At 45.5% G+C, this 15,307-nt stretch overlaps 1 protein-coding gene across 3 annotated transcripts in view; it reads left to right on the top strand.

The window, feature by feature from the left end:
- Positions 1-742: 742 nt before the first annotated feature.
- The window catches only part of ypel2a (yippee-like 2a), a 35,957-nt gene continuing 21,392 nt past the window's right edge, over positions 743-15,307 (top strand). The window contains exons 1-3 of one of the 3 annotated variants that reach the window (XM_055657679.1): positions 743-942; positions 10,406-10,478; positions 13,724-14,141. In XM_055657679.1, the coding sequence (XP_055513654.1) occupies positions 14,025-14,141 (117 nt within the window). In that variant the 5' untranslated portion in view covers positions 743-942; positions 10,406-10,478; positions 13,724-14,024. The remainder of the gene's footprint in view (positions 943-10,405; positions 10,479-13,723; positions 14,142-15,307) is intronic. The other 2 variants (XM_055657678.1, XM_055657680.1) reach the window with 2 other exon arrangements.

A 15,307-nucleotide genomic window follows, 5' to 3' on the forward strand; every position in this document is an offset into this window, starting at 1 on the left:
TATGTCACAAGTCTGACCTGAATAGGCTGGATGAGGGATAAAGTCAACATCAATAATTGAGTTAGACAGAAAATTCTGGAGTAACTTGCTAGTATCGCTGGAAAACATGGATAGGTGACTTTTCGGGTGTGGATGCTTCTTCAGACCCAACCTGAAACCATATTCTCCAGGGATGCAGCTTGACCCGCTGAGTTACTCCAGCACTTTATGTCTATCTTGGGTGTAAACCAGCACCTGCAGTTCCTTTTTTAATATCAATGGCAGAGTGTTGGTTGAGTTCTTTGTTTAAAGGGGAAAATAAATGCAGGCTGTTTTGTCAGGGTGTTATACAAATGCAAGCTAATTTAAAAGGAAGGCTTTGCAAATGGAAGCTCTTATTGATATGATTTTTGAACTATTGCTATTTTACAAAACTAAATGCATAGCCACATTTTGTTTGGGGATGTGTGCTAAGGGACTGGAGGCTGGAAGGGCAAGTCTGCATTTGCTCTTTTGATGGAATTTCCTGCAATTATTCCTGGTGCTGGTTTCAATCCAAGTCCCCACTTTTTTCGCCAGCCGCTCGCCTATTGGTGGTGTTGGTGACCAGGTGACGTCTGCCGCGACTCAACCTACCCTGAACATCTCCGCCGAAGCCCCGCCCCTCCTGTGAGACGTGATTGGTGCACATTTTGCGGCCGGGGCGATGAGCATTGACCAATGGCAGTGGTGTTGCTAGGATCGCTCTAGCGCCGGATTGCCGATTAAGTTGTCAATCACCTAGCGAGCAAGCTAGGATGCGCTAGGTATAAAGTGCGGTGGCCGCAGTTCCTTGGGGGTTGCAGCTCTTCAGTCTAGCGTGAATTGTAATTTAAATTGCAAAGAAAAATATCCAAACAATCGTTTAGTCAGAGGCAAATAATAGAAACAATTAGTAAAGGAGTTATAATTTCATATTTTAAGGTAAGGGTTTGCAAATGGACTGACATTTTGTTTCAAATGCAACATTTCCCATTGTGCGTTTCCTCTTTTCCAGCTTACATTTTACAGACTGTTTGCAATATTTATTTTAATGCAAAGAAAGATAATACTTGAATGATTGGAATTTTGCAAAAAAAAAGCCATGTGTAACAGTCCTGCGGCGTTGTTTGTTTAGAGGGATGCTGGTGCAGTGGGTATCTGGGTTTGTTTTTGCTAGAAACTGATGTGATGCAGTCGGAAATCTGTGGTTAGGCCGGCGAGAAGCTCGGCAATTTTTAATCTCGAAGCTCTGCGAATGTTTTAGGGGGTTTAAAGGAAATGCTGTTTGGCATATAAACCTAATTTAATAATTGGAAATATTTTTTTAAGGATGCAGATGTTGCAATACCGCTCCAGCTTCTAAAACAGCATTTTGCTTGTAGAAGACCCAATTTATCCCCTCTAGTTACGATTGTTTTGAAACTCGTAAGTGTTGGCTATACGATCAAGCAGGGTAGATTTTAGCCCTCGCTTCACACCACCTTGGTGCTCTTTTGTTCCTGTCCCACGCTCTCGCCAGATGCAACAGTTTAAAATAAAGCGCAGGAAACGCTTCGGGGATCAGAACAAAGACTTGAAAGGGGCTCCCAGTCTACGTTTGAACTTTCAATACATTTATTTATGATTTGGAAATCAATTTTCTACTTCAGGCGGAAAAGTTATCAGATCTTTGGAGTAGGTTAGACGTGCAATGGAACCTTATTGTTTACATGGACATCAGAGCATTTTGAAATGCTTCAAAGGGGTGATCGAACTGTATAATTTAATGTTTCTTTTGGTTACAGGGTGATGATTTTTCGGTTACGTTAATATAGTTTATTGTTCGATCGGATGTTACATATTGTTGGGGTATCCATGCCCACTGTTGCCCACGTTAAGATGTTCCCAGGTCTATTTCCTTTCTCTCTCATCGTTGTCCACTGTGTCCAAGATTAATTCTCATTCCAGTTTAATTGGTCCCATGTCCCCCACTTTCTCCCACAACCCTAGGGAAAGGATAGGCATGGTCTTTTATTTTCTCTATCACTTCCTCCTCCTCCTCCTTTCCCCCCCATTGTTCCGATTGCTTGGGGAGGTTGCACCCATCTGCTTTGTTGTCCTGGGTCAATATGAGCCCCAAGCCTGTCTTGTCCTAGCTCCAGCCCGAATATCCAGCCTCCACTTGTCCCGGGTCATTATCTCCCGTCCCAATTTCCCTTATCCCGGCAATAACAAGGGAACATCTTCCCGCCATTTGCCCCCTCCCGTTGTCCCAGTTCAAAGCGAGCGCAGGGATCGCTTCCCCCCCCCCCCACCCCACTTCGCTTTCCCGCGCTGGGTCGCGGGAATAGAACGCGGCGATGACGGTTGCCCGGTGACGGCGCGAGCACCCGGGCTAACGTTGCTCCTGGGAACCACAGGGTCGGTCTCCGGAAGTGACGCAGACGGGGGGGGTGGAGAAACAAGGAGGAGAGCGCGGGTCACGTGCTGGATTTGTTTACCAACAGTGCGGAGGGGCGGGCGGGCGAGCTGTCGAACACCCAGCTAGGCCCCGCCCCTTCGTCAGCCAGAGCGGGAGGGCGGGGCCTGCGGGAGATGACGCGTCCGCCTTTCGTCAGCTGAACTAATCTTCAGTCAACTCACGGAGGTCTCGACCCGAAACGTCACCCACTCCTCTCTGGAGATGCTGTCTGTCCCGCTGAGTTACTCCAACATTTTGTGTGTCTATCACTATGTTGTCAAGCTGGAAAGAAGATTTACAAGGATATTGCCAGGGTTAGAGGGTCTGAGCTATAGGCAGAGGGAAGGTTCCTTGGAGCACAGGAGGATAAAGGGTGATCTTGTTGAAGTGTATAAAATCATGAGAGGAATTGATTGGGTACATGCCCAGAGTCTCGTGCCCAGAGTAGGCGAATCATGGACCAGTTTAAGGTGAAGTGAAAAGATTTAATTGGAATCTGAGGGATATCTTTTTCCCACAAAGGGTGGTGGGTGTCTGGGACAAGCTGCCAGAGGATGTAGTTGAGAGGGACTAACCAAACATTTAAGAAACATTTAGATAGGTACATGGATAGGATAGGTTTGGAGGGATATGGACCAAACGAGGGCAGATGGGACTAGTATGGCTGGGACATGTTGGTCAGTGTGGGCAAGTTGGGCCAAAGGGCCTGTTTCCACACTGTATGACTCTCTGACACTTGGTTGATGCCTGGGGACGAAGAAGATGCCTGAGGGTTGACAAGATCTGGGATTGAGATTTTAGAATGAGGGTTACTCATGTTAGAGGGACGAAAAATTATTAATTCATTGCACACTGATTGATTGATAGGAAAGGTTCAGGGACATGGGCCAACCGCAGGAAAACCACAGGACAAGCTTGGATGGTGCATGTTGGTCAGCATGGATGAGTTGGGCTAAAAGGCTATTTCTATGCGGTATGACTGGTTGCAAGATACAGTTTGCAAACAAGCCAACCCAGCAAGCCCATGCCATCCATATCTGAAGAAGGGTCTTGACCTGAAACGTCACGCATTCCTTTTTTCCAGAGATGCTGCCTGACCAGCTGAGTTGCACCAGCATTTTGTGTATCTTCTATCCATCGGGTTTCACACTAGTTCTGTTGTCCCACTTTCACATCTACTCTCTACACACCAGGGGAAATTTATAGAGGCCAGTTAACCAATAAACCTGTAAATATTTTATATGTGGAAGGAAACCCACACAGTCACAGGGAGAACATGCAAACTTCACACAAACAGCACCCAAGGGCATGATCGAACCCAGGCCTCTGGTGCATAGAGGCAACAGCTGTGCCACTAATGCCTAAATTATTTTACCCCAGAAAGCTGACATTGACTACAGGTAGACAGGGTGGTGAAGCCTTTTTGCATGTTGGTCATCATCAGTCAGGGCATGAAATATAGAAGTTGTGTAAGATGTTGGTGAGGCTGCACTTGGATGAAAGTGTTCAGTTTTATCTTCCTGCTACGGGAAGACATCATTAAGCTGGATGGAGTGCAAGGATGAGTTATGAGGATGTTGCCAAGAATGTGAGAGATATAGAAGGAAATTGGCTACTGGTTTAGATGGAGCGCTCAATGGGAAGGGGCAGCAGGTGGAGTGGGGAACACTAAAAATTAGATCCAGGTTCTTTGAGGAGAGGAAGGGGGGGGGGGGGGGGGGGGGCTTCGTTCCAAGAAATATAAAACTCCCAAAACATTTGTGGACAGGAGGAGTATCAAAACTGAGTTAAAGTTTTGATGAAAGATCAATCTGAAATGTTAACTCTGTCCATAAATGAGGCCTAACCAGTTCAATATTTCCATAATGTTCTGTTTTTAAATTTCAGAAATCCTAATTCTACGGTATGTTTAAGAAAGATCTGCAGATGCTGGAAAAATCAAAGGTAGACAAGAATGCTGGTGAAACTCAGTGGGTGATGCAGCATCTATGGAGTGAAGGAATAAAGTTCGCATTAACCAACCCGATCACCTGGTGGCTCAGCACTTCAACTCCCCCTCCCATTCCGTATCCGACCTTTCTGTCCTGGGCCTCCTCCATGGCCAGAGTGAGTCCCACCGCAAATTGGAGGAGCAGCACCTCATATTTCGCTTGGTTAACACCCCAGCGGTATGAACATTGACCTCCAATTTCAGGTAGTCCTTGCTTTCTCCCTCTTTCCCTCCCCTTCCTAGCTCTCCCACAGCCCACTGTCTCCGCCTCTTCCTTTCTTCTTCTGGGCCCACCCCCACATCCGTCTGAAGAAGGGTCTCAACCTGAAAAGTCACCTATTTCTTCGCTCCATAGATGCTGCCTCACCCGCTGAGTTTCTCCAGCATTTTTGTCGTCCTTCAAATTCTACAGTATTTTGTTTTCAAAACTGAGATTAAAAAAACATTCAGTTAGGCTATTTAGAACTTGCAGACTCATGGCAGGTAAAGTTAAGATGCAGATTACATGTCATGTATTTGGATAGCACAATTAATTAGAGGAGTTAAATGGACTCCTTTAGTTCCTGTGTTTAATGTTGTAGAGTCATTCAGTATAGAACAGGCATTTCAATTCAACTTGTCCACGCTGACCAAGATGCTTACATTACGCTTGTCTCACCTGCCCGTGTTTGTATTATATCCTTCTAAACCTTTCCACACACCTATCCAAATGTATCATCAGGTAAAATATGGGGTGGTGAGAGCAGGTTAGGCATTGTGAGGAAATGACCAGTACAGAGGAGTGAAAGAGAATTGTCGCTTTGAACATGTATTTGAGAGAAGGATATGCAGGGCCACAGGGAAAGATAGAGGAAGGGGACTAATTGTATTGTTGCACAGAGAAGGACTATTGGATTAAATGGCCTTCTGGCCTGCAATAATCTTGAGAATTACCCTGGTCAATTCGTCCCTTCCCACCCAAACACCGCCTCCCCGGTACTTTCCCTTGCAACCGCAGGAAATGCTGCATTTGTCGCTTTACCTCCCCCCTTGACTGTCCTAGGACCCAAGTAGTCTTTCCAGGTGAAGCAGAGGTTCACCTGCACCTCCTCCAACCTCACCTACTGCATCCGCTGTTCCAGCTGTCAACTCCTCTCTCTCGGTGAGACCAAGCACAAGTTTGGCAACCGCTTCGCCCAATACCTCCGCTCAGTTCGCAATAACCAACCTGATCTCCTGGTGGCTCCGCACTTCAATTCCCCCTCCCATTCCGTATCCGACCTTTCTGTCCTGGGCCTCCTCCATTGCCAGAGTGAGGCCCAGTGCAAATTGGAGGAACAGCACCTCATATTTCGCTTGGGTAATTTACAGCTCAGCCGTATGAACATTGATTTCTCCAATTTCAGGTAGTCCTTGCTTTCTCCCTCCTTCCCCTCCCCTTCCCAGCTCTCCCACAAGCCTACTGTCTCTGCCTCTTCCTTTCTTTTTCCCGCCCCCCCGACATCAGTCTGAAGAAGGGTCTCGACCCGAAACTTCGCCTATTCCTTCGCTCCATAGATGCTGCCTCATTTTTGTCTACCTTGGAGAATCTGAAATGCATTAAAACTTGTTTGAAGAGGAAAGATCTTGAATGTCTGCAGCAACTTTCGTAACCACAGAAATTTCCTTCCTCTGGTGTCACAATTCACGCCTCTTCTCTCCCTATCTCATTACCTTCTGTCTTTTCATCTCTGGCCTTTGTCCAACCATTTGTTAATTAACCCCCCCCCCCTCCCCACCTGTATCCACCTATCTGAAGAAGGGTCTCGACCCGAAGTCAAGCCTGGCATCGGTGGTGGGGAAGATGCTGGAGTCAATCATAAAAGATGATATAGCGGCACATTTGGATAGCAGTAACAGGATTGGTCCGAGTCAGCATGGATTTACGAAGGGGACAAATCTTCTGGATTTTCTGGAATTTTGAGGATGTAACAAGTAAAATGGACAAGGGAGAGCCAGTGGATGTAGTGTATCTGGACTTTCAGAAAGCCTTTGATAAGGTCCCACACAGGAGATTAGTGGGCAATATTTGAGCACATGATATTGGGTGTAGGGTATTGACATGGTTAGAAAATTGGTTGGCAGACAGGAAACAGAGTAGGGATTAATGGGTCCCTTTCAGAATAACAGGCAGTGCCTAGAGGGGTGCCGCAAGGCTAGGTGCTGGGACCGCAGCTATTTACAGTATACATTAATGATTTAGATGAAGGAATTAAAAGTAACATTAGCAAATTTGCAGATGACACAAAGCTGGTTGGCAGTGTGAACTGTGAAGAAGATGCTATGAGGATGCAGGGTGACTTGGACAGGTTGGGTGAATGTGCAGATGCATGGCAGATGCAGTATAATGAGGATAGATGTGAGGTTATCCACTTTGGTGGCAAGAACAGGAAGGCAGATTATTATCTGAATGGTGTCAGGTTAGGAAAAGGGGATGTACAACGAGACCCGGGTGTCCTTGTACACCAGTCACTGAAAATAAGCATCCAGGTACAGCAGGCAGTTAGGAAAGCTCATGGCATGTTGGCCTTCATAACGAGAGGAGTTGAGTATAGGAGCAAAGGGGTGCTTCTGCAGTTGTATACGGCCCTGGTGAGATCACACAAGGAGTATTGTGTGCAGATTTGGTCTCCTAATTTGAGGAAGGACATTCTTGCTATTGAGGGAGTGCGGCGAAGGTTCATGAGATTAATTCCTGGGATGGTGGGACCGTCATATGATGAAATAATGGAGTGATTGGGCTTGTATTCAGTGGAATTTAGAAGGATGAGAAGGGATCTTATAGAAACATATAAAATTATTAAGGGATTGGACACGCTAAATGCAGGAAACATGTTCCTGACGTTGGGGGTGTCCAGAACCAGAGGCCATAGTTTAAGAATAAGGGATAGGCCATTTAGAACTGAGATGAGGAAAAAAAATTTCACCCACAGGGTTGTGAATTTGTGGAATTCTCTGCCGATTCACTGGATGCATTCAAAGAGAGCGTTAGATAGAGCTCTTAGGGCTAGGCGAATCATGGGATTGTGGAGAAGGCAGGAACAGGGTACTGAGTGTGTGTGATCAGCCATGATCACATTGAATGGCGGGGCTTGCTCGAAGGGCCGAATGGCCTACTCCTGCACCTATTATCTATGAAACATCACCAATTCCTTCTATCCAAAGATGCTGCCTGTCCCGCTGAGATACTCCAGCTTTTTGTGTCTTTCCACCTATCACTTGCCAACCTTTGTCCTGGACCCCCTCCATCTCTCTTCCAGCATTCACTTCCCACCCCCCACTTCCTTCCCTCCATTACAGCCAGTCTGAAGAAGGTTCCCAACCTCAAATGTTGCCCATCCATGATCCCCAGAGATGCTGCCTGACCTGTTGGGTATTCCAGCACTTAGTGTCGTATTTTGTAAACCAGTATCTTCAGTTCCTTGTGTCCACGGAACTTGCGTGTTAAAATGTATGCTTTTACAATAGCCAAATTGCACACAGCAGGGTGCCACAAATGATTGTAATTGGTGGCTAATGACAACAGTCACAATTTGCATTGGTTTAGAACCACTAATGTTCTTCAAAATCGTTTTTAGGTTTGACAAGTGAGCAAAAGTTCATTCAATAAGTAGGTTTTGTTTGATGGTTATTGAGGAAGTGGCTCTGAATTATACATTTTCAGCTGGTATGAAGGTTCAAGAGTGGTTTGTGGGTGTGAGTTCCAGGTCTCCATCATTCCCAGAGAGGAACTGACATCAACGCTGACAGTGTTTGTCGACACGAGGAACTGCTGCTTTTCAAAAATAGACACAAAGTGCTGGAGTAACTCGGCAGGCAGACAGCATCCTTGGAGAACATGGATGGGCGACGTTTCGGGTTGGGACCCTTCTTCAGACCCGTTGCAGTAGGGAGGAGAGAGCTGTGGGAATTAAATGTAACATCTCCAAGTTTGCAGATGACAAAAACCTGTGTGGCAATGTGAGCTGGGCGGAGGATGCTATGAGGCTGCAGGGTGACTTGGATAGGTTGGGCGAGTGGGCAGATGCATGACAGATGCAGTATAATGTGGATAAATGTGAGGTTATCCACTTTGGTGGCAAGAACAAGAATTCCCGGGATGGCGGGACTGCCATATGATGAAAGATTGGATCGACTGGGCTTGTATTCACTGGAGGTGTCCAGAACCAGGGGTCACAATTTAAGAATAAGGGGTAGGCCATTTGAAACTGAGATGTGGAATAACTTTTTCACCCAGATAGTTGTGAATCTGTTGAATTCTCTGCCACAGATGCCAGTGGAGGCCAATTCACTGGATGTTTTCAAGAGAGTGTTGGATATATCTCTTGGGGCTAACAGAATCAAGGGTTATGGGGGGAAAAAGCAGGAAATGTGTACTGATTTTGGATGATCAGCCATGATCATATTGAATGCCGGTGTTGGCTCAAAGGGTCGAATGGCCCTTTTCTATGTTTCTTTGTGGGAGGAACAAAACTTGGCAAGTGATAGGTGGATCAGGACATGGTTAAAAAGCACGAAAGCACCAGGAATCACAAAGGAAGAACAGTGAGAGAGGATCTTGCAAACCCCTGTCGGACGAAGGAGGAGAACTTTAAAGTCGGCATACCTTGCGGAGATCTCTCAATGGAGCAGTCTAAATATCGACACAATGAACTGAAGATGCTGATGTACAAAAAAAAGACAATGTGCTGGAGTAACTCAGTGGGTCAGGCAGCATCTCTGGAGAGCAGGAATAGGTGACATTTCTGGTCAGGACCCTTCAGTGATTGTTCAGGAGTATGTCTGCTCTTTGCAATAGCACCAGGAGAACTTGTCCACTTGAGCAGACATTGTTGTGCTTTGATAACACCCTCTGGAAGTGCTGTACTGCCCTGTGTGGGTCAACCTGGATTGTGAGGCTGGTTCTCTGATCATAAGACCATAAGTGAAAGGAGCAAAATTAGGCCATTCGTTCTATCAAGTCTACTCCGCCATTCAATCGTGGCTGATCTATCTTTCCCCCTAACACCATTTCCTGCCTTCTCCTCATAAGCTGTGACACCTGTACTAATCAAGAATCTATCTATCTCTGCCTTAAATATATCCACTGAGTTGGCCTCCACAACCTTCTGTGGCAAAAATTCCACAGATTCACCACCCTCTGACTAAAGAAATTCCTCATCATCTCCTTCCTAAAAGAACGTCCTTTAATTCTGAGGATATGACCTCTAGTCCTAGACTCTCCCACGAGTGGAATCCTCTCCACATCCACTCTATCCAAACCTTTCACTATTCTGTACATTTCAGTGAGCTCCTACTTCATTCTTCGAAACTCCAGCAAGTATAGGCTCAATGCTGTCAAACGCTCATCGTATGTTAAACTACTCGTTCCTGGGATCATTCTAGTAAACCTCCTCTGGACCCTCTCCAGAGCCAGCATATCCTTCCTCAGATATGGTGCCCAAAATTGCTCACAATATTCCAAATGCAGCCTGACCAGCGCCTTATAGAGCCTCAGCAATACATCCCTGTCTTTGTATGCAAACCCTCTTGAAATAAATGCTAGCATTGAGTTTGGTGTGGGGCTTGAACCCTCAACACATTGTCCAGGTGGGTGTAATCAATACTCTTGAATACTGAATATGTGCCTGTATTTAACACCTTTTTACAGACATTTAAAATACACTTGGTCAGGTACGTGGAAAAGAAGGGGCTAGAGGGATATTAGGCTGTGGGCCGAGGAACTTTTTCGTTCAGGTTCGTGACCCAACTCGTGGAACTACCTACATTTTTAACATATTGTGTAAAAATATTATATAAATCATACCAGAAACTTGTCAAGACAAAAAACTGCACATTTTTAAGAAATATGAGAAAAACCTCAAATTTTCTGAGTAGTAATTGCCCAATCAATGCACGTTTGACATTGAGGTTGGACGTAAATTGACCAATCCCACGCTTTGTTTTATGGTCGCTAGGCAGCGAGGACCCTGGGATCATGGCTGCCTCCTCAGTCCATCAAAACAATTACAAGGTTTCCAAGGAATAAAGGTAATGCTCTCCTTGCTGTTCATTTTGTTTTTCAATTGATTTATCTTTATAAAGTTATAATGTGAACTGTTAAGTAAAGATGATAAATAAAAAAATGTAGAGCTAGGGTTAGGATTAGGGTCAGTCAGTCGGTCAATCAGTCAGTCAGTCGGTCGGGCTTGTCGGTGGCTAATGGGTGGTGAGTTTTGGGCCGCCGGTTGGTGAGCGAGGGGTCGGCCGGCCGGTGTTGCAGCAAGCGAGCGGGTGGTCTGACGGACCTGGCGCTATGGGGGTGCTGAAGGCGGCCCGGGCGGCGTGCAGGGCACCATCATCACCACCAGAAGGGCATGCAGGCCGAGGTGGACGCGCGGCGGGGCCACACATACGGAGCCCGCAGCCAGTCCCAAAGCCGCTCCAGCTCCAGCCGTGGGCAGCTCTGGAAGGGGGGAGAGTTAGGGTTAGGCATTTTCTTGCCTTCGCCTTCCCCCAGCCTGGCAATGCCCTAGTCCCACTTTGCACACTGGCAGTCAATGGGGTTCAGTAAACGGGGGAACCCACAGGAACTGCACTCACCCATTAATTAGGCTGGTTCAAGAGAACCTCTGAGTCTCATTCAAAAAAAATCTCACAATTATATTCATTATATTATTTTTATATAATGTAATTATACATGATTATATATGATTAGTCATATTCACAAGTCATACACACACGCACACATATACATACATATACTAATGTACGGTTTTAAGAGGCTGCAGCACGGAAATAGGCTCCCCATGGTGTAATATGGTCATTGGACACTAGATGGCGGTTACTTTTTTGATCTCATTTTCTAATTAGTTTAATTAATTAATGTGCAACTTTTGGCACTGACGAGTTATGACTTCCTTCTCAATTATATTTTATCTAAATCTGTGCGAAATTTAATGTAGTTCCGAGACATGGGTCACGAAAGTTAATGTCTGGACACATTTTTGATGCTCGGCCCACAGCCTATATGGGCCAAACGTGGGCAGATGGGACTAATGTTGATGGAGCGTCTTGGTCAGCATGGGTAAGTTGGGCAGAAGGGCCTGTTTCCATGCTGTATGACTGACGTTCTGATGAATTAACCTTGGGTAGCGACTATATAGCATCATTTTATAGCAACTGTTGAATTGTGCCATAGCTGATCAGAGGGTAGTTGAGGCCAGTTCATGGGCTATATTTAAGAGGGAGTTAGATGTGGCCCTTGTGGCCAAGGGGATCAGAGGGTATGGAGAAAAGGCAGGTACGGGATACTGAGTTGGATGATCAGCCATGATCATATTAAATGGCGGTGCAGGCTCGAAGGGCCGAATGGCCTACTCCTGCACCTAATTTCTATGTTTCTATGAATGTGTAGAAAACCACCACAAGCTTCTTTCATTGCTTGGAAACACCAAGAGTTGCAGCCAATCTCAATCCAGTGTGTTTGTAGAATATAGCAACTTCAGTACACAGGAAGCTGCTTGACCCATTGCTGTTACCTTTTCATTGAATTGGCAGTTATCCTTGGTTATATGATTTGTTGTAATTTATAAAGGGTTAACATCTCGCGTCTATGTCCTTGGTACTAAGAGTATTGAAGAGCAGCCTTATGTTTTAAATGTGTCTGGAAGTCTTCTCAAAAGTTTTTCCGGTATGTTACATAAAATATCCAGTTGTTACCGAAATACAGATTAATTCTCTAGGTCTGATCAGCCTCAATATTTTAGCTTGCTCTGCTCAGCGGCCTCTGTAAAGTTTAATATTTGCAGACTAGTCTATTCTCCAGCTTCAGGTGTTGAAAGTTAATTGGTGAATGGGCAGCACAGTGGCGCAGCTGGTAGAACCATTATTTCACAGCGATGGAGACTCTTGGTTTGATCCTGACCTCGGGTGCTGCCTATGTGGAGTTTGCATGTTTGCCCTGTGACCACATAGGTTTCCTCTTGGTGCTCCGGATTCCTTCCACGTCTCAAAGTAGTGCAGGTTTGCTGGTTTATTGCCCCTACAAATATTGTTCAGAAGAACGTATGGGGGGTAGATGGAGAGTGTATAAGGAGTGGATGTGAAAATGGGATATCATAGCAGTGTGATTAGGTGATTGATGGTCCACATGGACTTGATGGGCCAAAGGATCTGTTTCTATGCTGTATCTTTCAATCAATTCAATCAATCAAATTGTTTGAGAGAAGGAAGAAAAAGCCTCGTCTAGTCAGGAGGCAAACTTAACTCTAAACTAAAGATAGACACAAAAAGCTAGAGTAACTCGATGTGATAGGCAACATTTCTGGAGAGAAGGAATGGGTGACGTTTGAAGAGTCTCGACCCGAAATGTCTGAAGAAGTGTCTCAACCCGAAACGTCACCCAGTCCTTCTCTCCAGAGATGCTGCCTGTCCCGCTGAGTTACTCCAGCTTTTTGTGTCTATCTTCGATTTAAACCAGCATCTGCTGTTCCTTCCTACACATTAACCCTAAGCTGAGTTGCCATGGAACATTCAAATCCTACTCTTGAGACATGCACACTGGATGGAGGCTGCTGCTTGCAGTGCTCTGCTGAGGCAGTGCTGAAGGAGCTGTCTTTCGATGTGTTGTGAAACAGAATCTCTCGCCTTGAGTGGATGATTAAAAAAAACACTTCCTCTCCCTGTTCAGAAGTGTTAAGGGAGTTTTCACTAGTGTCCTTGCTTGCACAACAAGATGTTTATTATGTATAGAGACGGGATGAAGTCTAAATACATTTTTAATGTAGATTATGATTATTGTTTTAGTAAACTATCTGGGCCTAAAAAATAGTGAATTGTATAATTTTCTTGCATATTCAAGTGCATAACATTTTAAATTTGGTAGATCCTGTTGTCATGTTTCAGATTCTACCCCATTATGCATGTCCTTATCTTGATCTAGCACCCAGTTAAATTTCTTTAAACGGTGTTCGAAAATAAGTATTCTTTTTAAATACTTATTTAAAAAGAATACTTAAAAATTATTTTTAAATTTCCTGGTTTGCTATCTGTGAATGCGTTCATGGAATTGGCTGCTCAGCCAGGTTGAAGATATCGCTGTTGTCTCTGGAGGCCAGCGGTGAGAGGTGTTGGAAAGGGGAAGCTCTCAGCAGAAGTCACTGCATTTCTGTGGGGAGCTTTCTGCGAGATCAAGAGGAGCCATGGCTTTGACCGTAAGTTCTGGGCCATTGGTTAGCGGAGTGGGTTCAAGGGCTAAATGGCCTATTCCTGTTCCTGTTTCTGTGTTCTTGCAGGAGTTGATGCTACCGGCCTGATGATGATGATGATTGCTCTCTCCAGCACTAACGAATGGTTCTCTCTGTGCCAGGTTGGTGAGTTAGACGCCAGTGTCCTGGGCTGTCACTCCCTCGTTGCGAGGCCAGTGCCCTCCCCTCCTTCCCCACCCTGGTGCCCAGCAACGTGTGGAGCCCTGCCACACCGCTTGCCTGCCACATCACGGCCTTCACCTGTGTGCTCCAGTGTTTCCCGTGCGAGCCCACCTGCCTCAGCGCCTCGTGGAGCAGCCCGGAGTTCGCGCTGCGTCCAGTGGCCCCCATGGTGAAGATGACAAGATCCAAGACGTTCCAGGCCTACCTTCCCACGTGCCACAGGACATACAGCTGCATCCACTGCCGGGCACACCTCGCCAACCACGACGAACTCATTTCCAAGGTACTTCCTGAGTGATATCAGAAAATGCTTCCCCACATCACATTGCGAAGCTGATAGAGCTGCTGCCTCACGGTGCCCAGAGACCTGGGTTAGATCGGTTGCTATCTCTATCTGTGTGGACTTTGCACATTCTCCCTGTGATCCCTCTGGGTACTCCAGTTTCCCCACATCCCCCAAATGTGTGGGTTTGTAGGTTAATTGGCCTCTTTAAATTCATCCTAATGTATAGGGAGTGGAGGATAAAGAGTAATGTAGAACTAGATCTGGAGAAACTTTCCAAACATGAGAAATGGGAGTAAGGGTAGGTCATGTGGCCCTTCAAGTCTGCTCATCATTCAGTAAGACCATTCTTTCCAAATCTGGAATTCGCTTTCCCCCCCAAAAAATCTGTTCAGAAAAAAAACTGATGGATATCGATGAGGTGAATGCAGAGTCTTTTATCCAGAGCAGGAGAATCGAGAAGCAGAGGACACAGGTTTAAAGTCAGAGGAGAGATTTAATAGGAACCTGAGGTGCAACTTTTTCACACAGATCATAAATATATTGTGAATAGCTGCCAGAGGAGGTAGTTAAGGCAGGCACTTTAACAGCATTTAAAATTCATTTCGCCAGGTACGTGGATAGGAAAGATTTTGAGGGATAAAGTGTAAACACCAGCAAATTTTTCTAGCTTGGATGGGACATCTTGATCAGCTGGAGGGCCTATTTCCTTTCTGTATTTTTCTATGACTGAGTGATAGACTAGAAACAAATAAATTGTTGTAGGATAAGAATATCAAAGATGGACATAGAATATTCACATCTTCCAATTGAGTGGTGGGCAAGGGTTGACAGTAAGTGCTATTTTATCCTTCTTGTTGCCTGTCCTTTGAACTCTGGTGATGACTGACTTTGAATTCTTCCTCCGTGTGGCCGTGTCGTCTGCTGTCCTCCAGGCAGCTAAGTTTATTTTTTTTAAATGTATACATTTTTCTACATAATGGTATTGTGGGTTCTTTTATATTAACTGTGAGAGCAGAGGGATCATGGCACTCCCACTGTAATGCACTGGGAATATTGGGCTGGCTCTGGTCTCTGAACTTGGATTCATGACCTTCTGACCATGTGCTACCCGCTGGGCTGTGTGTTTGGCAAGTCTCACTAAATATACTCTGTCAGCTTTAACA

Source organism: Leucoraja erinacea, chromosome 28 (genome assembly GCF_028641065.1).
Source record: "Leucoraja erinacea ecotype New England chromosome 28, Leri_hhj_1, whole genome shotgun sequence".
NCBI lineage: Eukaryota > Metazoa > Chordata > Chondrichthyes > Rajiformes > Rajidae > Leucoraja > Leucoraja erinaceus.